The sequence below is a fragment of the Oryzias melastigma genome, linkage group LG4 (genome assembly GCF_002922805.2).
Source record: "Oryzias melastigma strain HK-1 linkage group LG4, ASM292280v2, whole genome shotgun sequence".
Lineage (NCBI taxonomy): Eukaryota > Metazoa > Chordata > Actinopteri > Beloniformes > Adrianichthyidae > Oryzias > Oryzias melastigma.
The window spans coordinates 15,578,125-15,592,244 of NC_050515.1; the positions used below are offsets into that span (position 1 = coordinate 15,578,125).

Below are 14,120 nucleotides of genomic sequence, written 5' to 3' on the forward strand. Positions count from 1 at the left end.
TTTTTTTTTTTTTTTTTTGCTGGTGCTGGTTTCCGTAGTCTTTCTCCACCCCATTTGATTGAAATTCTTCATTCAGCCATAAAGTTGGATTCTTCACACACAGAAAAAATGCTTTCTTTGAATTTCCTCTCCCCTCCAGCAGGTTTCATCTCACATGAGCGCAGATCTCAGAAGACAGAGATGTGCAGCATGTTAAGAAGCATTTCCTCCCCAGCTGCTCCGATGCAGGATGTGATTAAGGCTCACTTTTTTCAGACTTTTCTTAAAAAAAAAAAAAAAAAAAAGTGTATTTTTTTTGACAAAGAAAATAGAAGCGGATCCACACAAACTTCTTTTTTATAAAAGCATCAATAGAATATCTTTTTACTAAATAAAGAAAATCTGCAATTTTTGATGTGTAAAAACAGTTGATGTCAACTGCAATCAAGAAATAGTGTTGCACTGATAAAAGTAGGGTTTGCAGCAATGCTAATGTGCTGACATCCAGTATTTTCCAAATCCTTTAGAGCAGTGGTTCCCAACCCCCGGGCCATGGACCAGTACCAGCCCGTGGGTCATAAAAATACATACATAAAAAAATACATGACATAACTTAGACTACTGGAATTCCGTTTTGTTTATTTTCTGATCCTGAAGGAAGTTTTATTTTGGAAAACCGCCGGATTCTGTTCAAAACATGCGTCTTGGTCACATGACTTAACGCAGCTACCTGCATGGCTAACTGGGTTGCTAAGCTAGTAGCCCAAAGCTAAAAAAGCTAACAAAAACTAAACAATAAAACGTAATTGGAAAGTTTTTTGGGGGAGAAAAGAGCCCGTGAGGAAACTGAAGAAGACTCTTCATCTTTAAAGAACAATAAAGCTGCTGTTGACAAACAAAACCGTCCGTCTTCCTCGACATGCAGAATTATTAAGACGGTTGTCTTCATGCAGCAGAAGCGTCAACAGACTCGACTGTTTCACAAATAATAAATTTGAAGACATGGGGGTTTCATGTTTATATTATATTAAGAAAGTACCACTTTAACGACGGTTGAGTTATTTTATTTTGCTTTTTTCATCAATTATACCTTAAAAGTTGGATGTAGCTAAAGCTAGCGTCCACTTGTTAGCCTCCACTTTAATGTTAAAGAGAAAATATTCATCATTAAGTTCAAACCATCCGAAACATTTAACGGGGAATGAAGATTTAATTAAATAAAGTAACTGATTTGTGGAAACTTGTAATAAGGACATTTGAGAATTCTCCAACACAAGGCTAAATTAGGAAGGTATCACTTCAGAAACCTTACAAATGAAAATGTTCCTTTGTGTTGAAAATAAAATCCCCAATGACTGAGAATTTATGTAAAAGCAAAATATGATCACACTTTTTACCCTGAAAGAAAATCAAAGTCTGGATTGAGTGTTAAAATGTCATTCTATGGGGAAAAAAAATAATGTAATGTTTCCTTTATGGATTTTTTTTCTAATCAGAAACGACTTCAACAAATCAACAACTTTGTTTCATTGAATCTTATTTTCAGACGTTTTTAAACTAAATTTCTTGTAGCAGCATTTTATTTTGAAAAAAGATTTTCAGAAACCGGTAGCTTAAAAATGACAACTTCAGTCTCGTTTGGACCGGTTTGTGAAAACAGAGTCTAATTTAAACTGGTCCATGGCCTAAAACAAGTTGGGATCTCCAAATATAATTACATTTTAATCAAAAACAAAACATTTACACAGCTGCAGGAGAAAATATGTGAACTCTTTGGGATTACTTCTTTTTTTGCATAAACTGGACATGATTGTGTTCGGTAAAAACAATGTTTTTCTACATCATTGAGATTTAGATTGAGATTTAAAAAACAAAAATCACCACATGTGACTATTTCATACAGAAATTTAAGTACTCCCAAAGAGTTCACATACTTAATTTTTAAAACATTTGGTGGAATATCCAAGACCTGTGTGAGAATAAAATGCATTTAAAACTGCTATCAAAAGATATACTACATGGAAAAACTTTCTACTATCGCAAATCTTTTTTTTTTTAAAGCCTGACAATCCTTTGTCTTTAAATTCTTCGCCCACACATTCCTTTTATGCAATAAAGCAGTGGCACAGATGCAGACTTCTGAAACATGCTGCAGGTGCAAACAGGCGGATAGTTTATAGATTTGCAAAATCTAGAGCCAAAAAAAGAGTTGTAAAACTTTGGATGCACTCCGGAGCGCACTTATTCGAGATGATTTGGGGCGAGTGACACATTTATAACAGAATGTGTGCAAAACGTTCCCAAATAAGGCAAAGGGAAAAGAAAAGGTTGGGGACCACTGCTTTAGAGGAGGAAAATATCACCTTTTTTTTTAGAGGGAAATTATGAACGATCTGGTCTTGAGAGGTCTGATGACTAAACATGCTTTCAGGAAAACAGTGGAGCATCATCAGCTCAGGATCTGTTGGGCTGAGGTCGTTGAGAATATTGTTTCACTTGGTGGCATCAGCTTTCCCATCTGTCATGAAAAACTTTTTTTTTAATAAATAGTAGAAAAATATTATTTTTCTCTTAAAAGTCTATTTTGCTTTCAAGTGAAGAATGGAATCTGCTTTGAAGTTCACAGACTTTTGCAGAGGTGGGATCCAACATCTCGGCGTCTGCTGGCGGCCTCTTGTCACAGGAGGAAACTTTCAGAGGAAATCCACGTCCAGGGATGAAGAGGTGGAAGTTAAATCCAAACGGAGCCAGTTCTTCGTTTAGAAAGAAAGTACTTCCAATCGTCATCAGAGATGATGGAGTTTTCTGACCCTACTAAAGGGCTTTGCAGAAAAACTGTAGCGACTCCAAATGTGGAACATTGAAAAATGAGGATCTTTGTCCCTGCATGTCTCATCCAAGCAGCATGTGATCCTGAAGCTTGTCAAATCCTTTGAAAAATCTCATTCCCAGCTGTTACATTCTGTTTGCTTATTCTCTGTGTGACTTTCTGAGCTAAAACAAAAAAAGGAACAAAACAAGAAACAATATCACTTCATAGGGTTCCATTTCGAGATGCTAGATCCGCTTGCGGCTTTAACCTCCCTCCACCAGTCTAGACAAACGGTGAATAAAAATCTCTACAATAGATGGTCCGGAGGGGTTTACCGGCGGATCAGCACTCCGCGTCCACGCTGTGCACGGTCACTGCGGCCTGCAGGTGGTGCGTGTGCAGGGGGTGGTGGTGCGTGTGTCGGTACGGATGGAACTTGTGGCTCAGCAACGCTGCCGTCTGGGGGGGCGTGTCCAAGTCCAGGTCGTCGTCATGGTTGCCGACGTCAACGCCTGCCGAGAGCGGATCGTTGTTTCCAGGTGGGTTCTCGCTGTCTTCCTGTGGACTCATGGTGCTGTAGCCTGAATTAAAAAAAAAACATAAAGAAATGAACAAAAACAACACATTTGAGATCTAAAACGTCAGCGTTCTCAGATTTTAAACATATTTTTTTAAAAAGTCATTTATACTCAGAAATGCAGGTTTAATCTTAAATTATTTTATATATGTCCTCTATCCTGAGATAAATGCCACAAGAACATGAAACTGAAATGAAGGTTCTCTAGTTTTTTTCTGCCTAAAAAAAAAAAAAAACAGGAATTTCTTCCACACTTGCACATGCTTGAGGACATGGACACAAGCCAACACGGCTGTTAGAATACAAGAATAACCAGAGCAATATATTGACAAAACAATTTGAGAAATACGAAATAATCATAATTTCTCTCTTTTTTTAACTTCAACATTTTTTACTTTTACTTAAAAAAAAAGAAGAAAGTACAATTTCGACCCAGCAGTGAGAAAACTGGCTCCTGTACAGTTCTTTAGGTTGGATCCAAGCACAGCTTGAGCGGTGAAACACAGATATAGAAATAAACACCGAGATGAGAAAGATCAGAGAGCGGAATGAAACCAAGTTACTCTTCAGTGTCTCATGACTGCGTTTAATGCCAGCAGAAGAGCAGAGCCTTCTGTCATCGTCCTATAAAATCTAAAAAGTGTCAAGTGATCACAACATTTCACAAGTCAAAACTCATCTGTCTTTAGACTACTTTACAGACATATTAGGAGCTTAATCCCACATATACATCTATAAAGTTTATTCATCAGAATTTCTGTGCAACCAAACTTGATCTAAACCATCCCTCCAGGGGGAAACACCAGCAAAAAGCTGCTTAGATGGATCAATCAGTTCGTACCATTAGAGCGAATAGACAGAATGCTTAAGCATTAAGTTTCAAAGAAATTGCTGCCATTTGAGATGATGTAACATTAAACCTCGACAGATATTGTGCCAAGCAATCAGTCAGCTTGAGAGTGCAGCAGGCCGGAGCGGGAATGTGCCATAACGGCGTGCAACAGTAAGAGCCTTGCAGATATTCTCGTGTCAATCCTTCAGAGTAAAACTGAACATCCCACACACGGCATGATTAATGATGCGCATGGGAGCTGAGAGTTCGACATATTCTCAACAGAGTTGTTCACAAAAAAATGATGAATTTAATGTAGATGTTAGTTTGAATCACTTAACAGAAATACGTGTTTCTGAATATAAAGAAATATAATTATTTTAGAATAAATAATAATGCATAAATTAGAAAAATATCAGACATTCATATGAAATGCTGTAAAATATAACCCTGTTGGCAATGACATGTCCTGAAAGTCTTCATCAGGTTTGTTAACACTATAGAGGCTATTTTGGTCCATTTCTCCTTGCAGATCTTCTCAAGAGCTGTTGTGTTTCAGAACTGTCGCTGGGCAACACAGACTTTAAACTCCCTTCACAGATTGTTGGATTAAGGGTCAAGAGGCTGTCCAGAACCTTGAAATGTGTTTTATGTTGCCATTCCTTCCTCCTGCATGGATGAAACTGGACATGTACCAGCCTAAGCAGGATTAGAATTCATGATCTGAATTCAAGGTCTGTGAGAGACAGAATTCTTGCTCGTCTGTAGGAGCGACTTTTAGCCTCACTGAACACTTTTTACATGGCTGTAAATTCATTTTCCCCACCATGTTCCATTCTCAAATCAATTTGCACCTCTCTAGCTGCCCCATGTAGGTGAGAGTCTTACGAGTTCAGTTATAAAACCTCGTTTGAATAAAAAGTTCTTTGTGGTTAAAGGTGTGAGACAGCTCTTCCTCAGCACACCCCCCCAGTTAAAATCTATACTTGATCGCTCGTCGTATCAACAAAAACAGAACTAGAAACTGCAGACGAACTCATATGCTTACCCATCTGTACAATTCGGCTCACACTTTTTTTTTTTTCGTTTAAGCCCACTCTCTCCTCTCTTCATTTTCCTGAAGCATCAGTTATGCAACAAGCGGCGTTGCCAGGAAGAGGACGGATGCCATATGTGGGAGGCTGAGAGCCTATGTGGGTGAAAGTGTCCATCCATGTCGAGTTTCAAAAAATCTGAACATCAGAACTCCTCCAGAAATGAGGGTGAAAGACAAAAAAAAATTCAAAATGTGAAGGAAGCCAGAAAACGACTTTAAAGACTGAAGCTTCTTGATGCGCTGAAAGATCTTTGAGCTGATATTATTCTAGTTCCTGGGTCACTGCTGGAAATTGCAGATGAACCTTGAGGCGTTTGCAAGCCGACCTGCTGCCTCATATCTCCGGATCGCTTCACTTGAATGAACTTCTCAAGTATTGCTGTCTAATTTGAACAGGAGAGAAACGGCTTACTGACAGATCTTTGAGTTTCAGCGGTTTCCTACAAGCGTTTCGACAGACATGCGTCCTCTTTTCTGGTGATGGAATTTATTACAGGTTCCATTCCAATTACAAGTCTGCTTGATGCTTAATTTTCACATAAATCATGCAGCTGACACTGCATGAAATACAAGAAAGACACCTTTTTTTCCTACAAAAACTTGTGTTTTACATGAAAAAATGCACAAAAGTGAGGTTTCAACTACACAAGAAATGCACATTATATAAATACTCAGTTTCACTTCCACGAAGAACCTCAGATGAGTCTGTTCCTGTTTTTGTCAAGAGTTCGAAACCCCCCGGCGTATTTTAAGCCGCCTCACCGTGATCGCTCTCCGTCCCAGATCTGCCCCAGTATCTCCGCCTGCGCTCAGGGGTGTGAGTGTGTCTCTCGATCACAGCGGCGATAAATCTGGTATTACTGACTGAAAGCAAAGAGATCACACAGACAGACCAGCAGGTTATCTGTCAATCCGTCGAATAACAAGATGCAGCTAAATGTACGGCCTTCAGGGAGGAGAAAAATAATAGTTTCATTGACGTCTACTCACTGATCCCTCTGTCCTCGTGGCTGTCTTCGTCCCTCTCATCCCTCTCGTTATCCAGGTTGGACATTCTTACCGACATTTCTGCAGAAGAAGAAGAATTCCCCACTTATTAGATAAAGAATGAGCAAAAATAACCCAAAAAGGTTGAAAAAATCTCCTTTTTGACCCCAATGTGAGCAGGAGCCGGTGTGTTTGGATCAAACATGCATGTTTTGCTCGTTGTTTACCAAATGTTTAGACAGAAAGCAGCTTCACACTCAAAGGGTTCTAATGCACCTGTAATTTTGTTTGATGCTCCATCCAATATGTCCGCATAATTACCCAAATCATGCAGCAGCAGCTGCTGCTTTGTTGGTGTCAATGTCAGCTTTTTAACTGGGACTTGCTTCTTTTTTTTTTTTCTTTTTTTTAACACAAATTGTGATTAGATCCAAACCAAACAGTTGTGGATTGACTCTTATGCTCACCCTGTGTGGCCAGAGGAGACATGTGCTGATGTGAGCGTCTGTGGATCTGATGTCTGTACGCGTACACAGCCAGCACCAACACCATGATGCATCCCATAATCCCCCCGGCCACCGGCCCTACAGGGGCGCTCTTGATCATGTTCAGAGAGGCCACCTCTTCATCTGTGGGAGAAAGGGGGGAGTTAAGCATAAGCAAACTGCTCGGGCTCTGGTTCTCACCACTGCTGCCAGCCATGCTGCTATTCTAAATAAAAAAAAGAAAACTGTTGTTGTTTGAAGTATCTAAAACTGTTGTCTTTTCCTGTAGTTGATTGTGCCTTTCTTCATTCTACTGACAGGTACAACACTTTACATCTAAAGCAAACATTTTTATTGTGATGAAATAAACTAGAAACAGTCTGACAAAAAGTGATGTTCTGATTTCTGGCTACTGACACTTACCAACCACTCCCAGGCCGTCTGCGTAGGGGCTTTTGGCGCCAACGATCCCTCCGAAACATTCCTTTTGCAGGGCGCAGTACGGCTTGTCCAGGTGAGTCTTCCCATCGCTGTCCACCATGCACCACTCGCAGTCCAGAACACCAAAGCAGTCGCTGAAACAACACATTCTCACAAATGAGAAAACATTTTTTGCTAAAAAAAAAATAATTTGGTGCTAGTGCAGTAGAAAATTGTGTTTGCAAACATGTATTCTGGGAAATTAGAACTGAAAGGGTAACCAAACATGAAATTCAACTGTAATACCTCATTTCAACCTGTAGGGGGCAGTACACAGACAGTTTTTGACTATATTTTCAAGAATTAAACAAATTTATTTTAATTTGTAAAAAATTTGGAAATGCCCAACAAACGGCACTTTTAAAGCCCCATTTATAGAGGTCAACAGTAAAAAAAAAGTAGATTTATGGTTTGGTTACCCTTTAAAGTACCAATCCAATCATCTTTTAATTTTAATCTAAAAGTGTTCCTGGTGGCATAGTTTCTGCAGAGGGGCAGGAATTCATCTGAAATTTGCCTCCAAGCTGTAGACGGGACTGTTGGCGCAGAGTAAGCCTGCCTCTTCTTCCTGTCATCCATCTGTTTACATGCTCTCCCACTATCTTACAGCCCCTCACAATCTCAACCTAACATTAATAGTGAAACGAAAATGGCGAGCGATTTTGGAGATATTCAGTCGGAGCCAGATGCCAGCTCAGACGAGGAAAACAAAGACATACATGGATCTATTTTTCTTATTTTCTTTTTCAAACCGCATTTTTTGTCTGCTACTAGCTCAAAAATATTTGAATAAAGAAATACTCAGAAAAACTGTTTTAATCTTAATTCTCTTCATATATGTTCTCCATCATGATAAAAATGTCAAAAAAACATATTAAAATTAAAATTCCAAAAACATGATTTTCATAGGAATGAGTTTTTTTAAATAGTGGATTGTATTTTTTTACCACTAGGTGGCAGTGCAGTGCTGCTAAGGAGTGGGTTTTGGAATGAGGGAATGGGTTGATTGGGACATGAACATGATGTATGAAACATGAGCAGCTGTACCTGCTGGTGTATCTCTGGCTGCAGCGGGTGTTGATGCACTGTGGCAGAGTGTCGTGCAGACTGCCATCAATGACGTTCAGGCTCACAGGCTCCTGATGGACCTCACAGCTGGGATTTCTGTGGAACGTTCAGTCACAGAAAGAGGAAAAAAGAAGTGGTTTTCTTTTTAAAATTTGATTTGTTTTTTTTAAATCAAAGTATAAGTACACAACGCTGTGTTTTTGGAGCGTCGGTGACAGCTTAGCAACAATGGCTGGCACGTTAACAAGAGGGAAAACTGACAGTGGAAATAATTGCATCTCTTCCTTGAGATAAAGGAAAAACTGGAGACGCTGACATGCTGTCAAAGGCAGCTGATGGCTGATCAAAGAAAGGTGGGCACAACAAAACAAATGTGAGCGAGCGAATGATGGATGGATGGATGGATGCAGAATGAACAAATATAGGAGGAAAAGAAGCGAGAAACGCTTGCAAAATATTCTTAAAGGAAAACCACATCAAATATGTGTTGATACATCAACAAGAAAATAAAACACCAAAAGGATATTCACACACCAACGGTCCTTTAATAAGATTTTGTTTGAACTGATTTGATCCCATTAACGGTGCCACAATTACAGGGAAAAAGAATGACCACAGGGCATATGAAATGAATTATTCACACATTCTATGGATTTTGTTAAAAATTAAACAGAGTAGACAGTAAATAATAAAAATACAAAAACACATTTTCTACATGGGTTATGAATGAAAGAATTTGTAAATAATTATCACATCATTATTAAATTATGTGAATATTTTGTAAATAAAAATATGATTAGTGCATAACCATTAGCTTTACAACAAGTGTTTATGCACAAGGGGTGTAACAATTTAATTATTAATCGATTTCTATAATTTCCTGAGGCAAGCTGTTAATCAAATCTAGTTAACCTGTGCCTTTAAAAATGGTTTAAAAATTAGATAAATTGATAATCAATATTGGAAAATGCCATTTGGATTGTTTGATTTATTTAGGTTTATTTTACCATAACATAAAAATGACCAAATACCATCACAGTTTTCAGTTTGTATTATTTTGATGTCTAAAACCACTTTATCAAACTAAAATGTGACTGGATTTGTCATTAATTTGTGTTTATTTGCTTGTTTGTGCACATACTGTATTTAATTTACACTTGATTATCTTACAGAAATTCAAAGAATCTGGAAAATTCGCCTGAACTGTTCAGTACCAGCCATTTATTTCTGAGTCACACTGGTTGAATTTATGGTTAAAGATGTCCTGGATCAATTTTAGGTAATTGAATTGGATCAATCAAAATGAAGCAATATCGACTATGAATCTGGATTGGTAAACACAAATAATCATATGAATTGAAATACTGTTAACATGAATCATTATGCCACTATTATTTAGCAAAGTGGAAGCTTAAAGCACAGATAGATGAGTGCACAGATGTATTTTTGTTGTCAATACAATCAGTCTCTCAGTGACCTGAAAAGAGTAGCTTTGCTCATTCCTTTTTGTCTTTCTTTTGCTGCCCTCTTGAGTAAGATCTCAGCTTTACACCCTAATATTCATTTATATAATTGTTCTGCAACACTCATTATTTTGATATGTTGTGTAAAAAAACATCCTTTCATTGAGAAGAAGGTGTTGCAGACATCAGGATAGTGTGCATGCAGATCAGAATGTGATCCAGTCGTCGTACTGACCTGTTCTCGGCGTTGGTGAGATTGCCCGTACACTCATCGACCTCCAGGGGGCACTCACACGGACATTCACACTCATTCTGCTCCATTCTGAAAACCAAAAACCTCAGGTAAATGTTAGCTGTAGATCCCATGCACTCGTGTGTTCAGATATTTTGAATGTTATCTGCATCTTTTTAAATTTAAAAACTAACAAAGACTTGATGAATTGTCAGCCTTTTTGAAAACTGTTTTATGACAATTGCAGCTCAGAATTTATTTTTTTCCATATCCAGACAAAGGCCTATATTGAAGAATTGATGCAATGCGTGTGAGTGAAATAGTTTGTTTTTTAACATGGAGCAGTTGCAGGTTGTACCTGTGGCAGTTGAGGCAGAGCCGGTCCACCGTGCTGCAGGCGCAGAACGCCAGTGAGTCGCATGTTTCGTTGACGATCCCAGCAAAGGCGTTGGTTCCTGGGATTCTGGTCAGGCGGTACTTGGAACAATGGCTGCCGTGGACCAAGTTAGTGAGGTCCCCCTGAGAGAGCGTGAGTTATATAAACAACTTTTCCATAACAGTTACATTTATTTACAAGATGGTTTAAAAAGACAAAGGATGAACCTCAAAGCTGGGGTTTCTGCAGAACATTCAATAAAAAAGTGAAAAAGTCTAATTTAATACATTTAAAAAAACATAAAATCATAATTTTGACACAAAAAAGGAAAGAGTTTAGGATATAAGAGCATTAAGTCAGGGTAAGAGATTAAAGAGGAAGAAAATACCATGTGCCACCACAAGATGGCAGTATTGTACCAAAAATGTTAGTTGTTGCTGAACATTAAAATCTGGATCAGATTCTCTGTTTAAGCTTCCTTTAGTGGGTTCATTTTTGCCTTTTACTCACCATTATGCTGGTGTTGAACTTGTAGAAACGCTGTACAGTGCGGTCACTGAAGCTGTTGCAAAGGTTTTTCTTCACAAAGTTGGGGTGGTTGAGGATGTCATTGGCCACCAGCGGCTCCTGTTTTCAGATGTATAAGAAGTAAAGCTGGAAATGTGAGGAAAAACTCCAAAGAAAAGAGTAGAGAACAAATACAAAAATATAACCACACACAACCCGTTTTACTTTTGTAACACTAAGATAACATTTGTTGGCAAAAATCAACTTAATATTGTTAAAAGGGTAAAGAGTGACCAGCTTTTAAGCAGAAAACATCTTTTTTGGTATATTTCAAAACAAGTATTTTTTTTTTTTGCCAAAAGAGTTTGAATACTAGCGCAGCTTGTGTTGCCGTTGTCAAACTAACACATTAGGCCGCAACATCTCCAAGTTTTAGTGACACAACATCATGCTAGTTTTCCGGGTAAGCACCAGCAACAGTAAAGCATGTTAACATGCAAAACATATGGGTCTCGAATCTGGCCTTTTTTTAGACATATACTTATCTCATTAAATGATTTTACACTTTATACAAACTAAAACAAACTCAATTGATAAAAATTATAGTAACTTTTAAGGTTTTTATTTTTAAAATGTCTTTACTGATTTTTTTTCAAGTCAGCTGATCAGGTCTAAAAAATATTAAATATTCTAAAAAGAATGTATATGTAATGTTTAAAAGTGGAGCAGAACAGATTGTTGGCTTCAGTTTAGTCTTGAAACACTTGATTTACAACATTCTCAGCATCTAAGGATAATTCTGATCTCTTGTTTTTAAACCATATATTCATTTAAAACCTTTTTGTTTGACTTGAAATCCTTTACCTTGTGTGTGATGTGCTGCTGCTCTGCGGGGGCATGACCTTTGGGGTCAATAAGTGTGGGGTGAGCCACCAAGTATCCACGGTCCTCCATTATAAAGCACCTAAAAAAAGCAAAGGAATCAAATCTAACTGAAGAATTGTCTCTAGTAATGACTGATAACTTATAACTTTTTCACTCTTCTGGGGTAGAAACATTGGAAAAAAAATTCGGCAAACAAGCAGAAATTGATAGTAGTGTTTATCTACTGGTCAATTCATCCTTCTCTTGCCTGATTTTGTTGCCTTTATCCTGGTTGCAGATGGGCAAAAGGTCTAGCAGAACCTTATAGAAGTACCGGAGGGTGAAATCTATACCCATCACTGCAACTGCATAACCAGGAGCCATCTGAGAGCTGCAGACAGAGAGACGGGAAACATGAAGACAGTGTTGGTTTGCAGAAAAAAAAATGAAATTTCTACAAACAAAATGATGAAAAGACAGCAGACAAATTGGCGGTTCTTCTGAAATCAGCGTTTCCTGGAAGCTGCTAGTGACTGAACCGTAGAACAGGATAAATCATTATTATTACCAAATGCACTGAAAGTTTGTGTATACGGAGTGGTGGCAGGAACTGTAAACACTCACACAGTACAGCTGGAAACAGCACAGTGGCCGTCGGGGTTTGTTGCATTTTGAGTTCAGTGAACAAGAAACAAATATTTGAATCCAAGATGAGGACTCTTTGTAGAAAACCTTTTGTAAACACTTCTGACCAAAGAACCCCAAATTTTTAATTTAACTTCTCCTCACCAATACTGCTGTTGTTTCATAGGGACTTAAACCTGAGAAAGCTTTAAAAAATAAAAAAATATATAACAGTGTGGATCAGCGTGTGTCTGTTTGTGTGTTATAAGCATCTCATGCCTTTTCTTCATTCTGAAGCAGCATCTTTTAGTTAAAACTGAAATAGGGACTGAGCCAACACAGGAAATAAAACCCAATTTCTGCTATGATTTACATTTTTTTCATGTCAACAGCAGATGAATTTGATCAGATTGAGAAGTCTAACTGATCCTTTTATTGTAAACTTCCTCTTTTATTTACTCCTTATGGGGGAATTCTATCAGCCCATTGGACCTCTCAACAGTTTCAATTGAATAACAGATCGAGCATTAGGAATTGGCGGCTTCCCTAAGAGCACTTTGTCAGTGTTAAATGATAAATGAAAACCTAATTAGCATAATTCCAGTTTTTGTGGTAATATGGTTATAAGCCTGGAAGCCAAATTAATAAAAAAAAGGTTACAAAAACAAACAAAAAAAATAAAGAAACAAAGCAGATTTTAAGGTTCAATAAATGAAAAAGACTAGAAATCTAATTTTTAGAAGGCAGAAAGATCCTTAAAGCAACAATTCAATATTGTTTGCAATTTTGAATTGTTTTATAAAGTTTAAACAATGTAAAGCAACTGTGTTCGCTGCTCTCATATTCTGTGCATCAGATGAAACTATGCACCTTGGTGAACTCTGCAAACATATTTGCATAAAAAGTGTCAGACAGTAGAACATAAGCAAATAGAAAAACTGCCGTTTGCAGTGGAATTGTGTGACTTGTTCAGAGATACAATGACTTTCGAATACGGAGAAAAGGTAAATTTACAGCTCCTCTTATACTAGTTATATAAACTAGAGTGAGACCTGCATTAAAATAAATAAAAAATAATTATTTTTATGAAGCTGGCCTCTGTACAGCAAAACAAAAAATCTATCATCACATTTCTGTCTGGAAAAATAAACTGCATTCACTGCTGAGTGGGCTAAGATTGTATTTTGGGTGACATAAATAACAAAACCTACTCTTAGGATAGATCCAGCGTTACATAAATAGAGAGGTTTGATGCGTAAGAGCTGTAAAGAAGTCACCTGGAAGCGTGAATAGTGTGGCTGATAGTGACGACATAACCAGCTCCTCCCACGTCCAGGTACGGCCCGGTGAAGGTGATGAGGCCGGGGTTGGCCACAGCATGTTGGTACCTGCATAGCACATCATCACACAGAGATTTGGTTCAATAGAAATCATTTTTGCAAAAACTTTTTGTGTATTGTGTATTCACACAGGCCTCAGAAATGAAAGCTATGACATATTTTTTGTAAATTTTTAGTCTAAACATCGTAGCTTTATGTGAAGCACCTGTTTTTCAATGTATTACATTTATTTCCACACGAATAAAGTGAATCTTGCCAGCCTCGTGTTAATGCTTCATTCCTTTGTTTTTAGATTAAACTCTTAGAAGTGAAATAAAAGGTTATTTAGATTATTTTCCCCACATAGGATTCAAAAATGTCTTTGGAATTATGCTTAACGGTAGGAGTCGTGTGGGTGA

The 14,120-nt window shown here is 37.8% G+C and overlaps 1 protein-coding gene and 1 long non-coding RNA gene across 3 annotated transcripts in view; one reads left to right on the top strand and one right to left on the bottom strand.

The window, feature by feature from the left end:
• The window catches only part of cachd1 (cache domain containing 1), a 75,665-nt gene continuing 61,545 nt past the window's right edge, over positions 1 to 14,120 (bottom strand). The window contains exons 16-28 of one of the 2 annotated variants that reach the window (XM_024278795.2): positions 13,660 to 13,770; positions 12,027 to 12,149; positions 11,759 to 11,858; positions 10,898 to 11,014; positions 10,370 to 10,530; positions 10,015 to 10,101; positions 8,296 to 8,412; positions 7,192 to 7,343; positions 6,751 to 6,912; positions 6,287 to 6,364; positions 6,059 to 6,160; positions 3,127 to 3,372; positions 1 to 2,973 (exon numbers count right to left, since the gene is read on the bottom strand). In XM_024278795.2, coding sequence (XP_024134563.1) covers positions 3,134 to 3,372; positions 6,059 to 6,160; positions 6,287 to 6,364; positions 6,751 to 6,912; positions 7,192 to 7,343; positions 8,296 to 8,412; positions 10,015 to 10,101; positions 10,370 to 10,530; positions 10,898 to 11,014; positions 11,759 to 11,858; positions 12,027 to 12,149; positions 13,660 to 13,770 — 1,549 coding nt within the window. In that variant the 3' untranslated portion in view covers positions 1 to 2,973; positions 3,127 to 3,133. Of the gene's footprint in view, positions 3,373 to 6,058; positions 6,161 to 6,286; positions 6,365 to 6,750; positions 6,913 to 7,191; positions 7,344 to 8,295; positions 8,413 to 10,014; positions 10,102 to 10,369; positions 10,531 to 10,897; positions 11,015 to 11,758; positions 11,859 to 12,026; positions 12,150 to 13,659; positions 13,771 to 14,120 lie in introns of both variants that reach the window. The other variant, XM_024278794.2, reaches the window with a different exon arrangement.
• LOC112150451 lies at positions 10,407 to 12,622 on the top strand. Its single transcript, XR_002919965.2, has 2 exons — positions 10,407 to 10,540; positions 12,057 to 12,622. It is a non-coding gene; the product is annotated as an uncharacterized LOC112150451 (long non-coding RNA).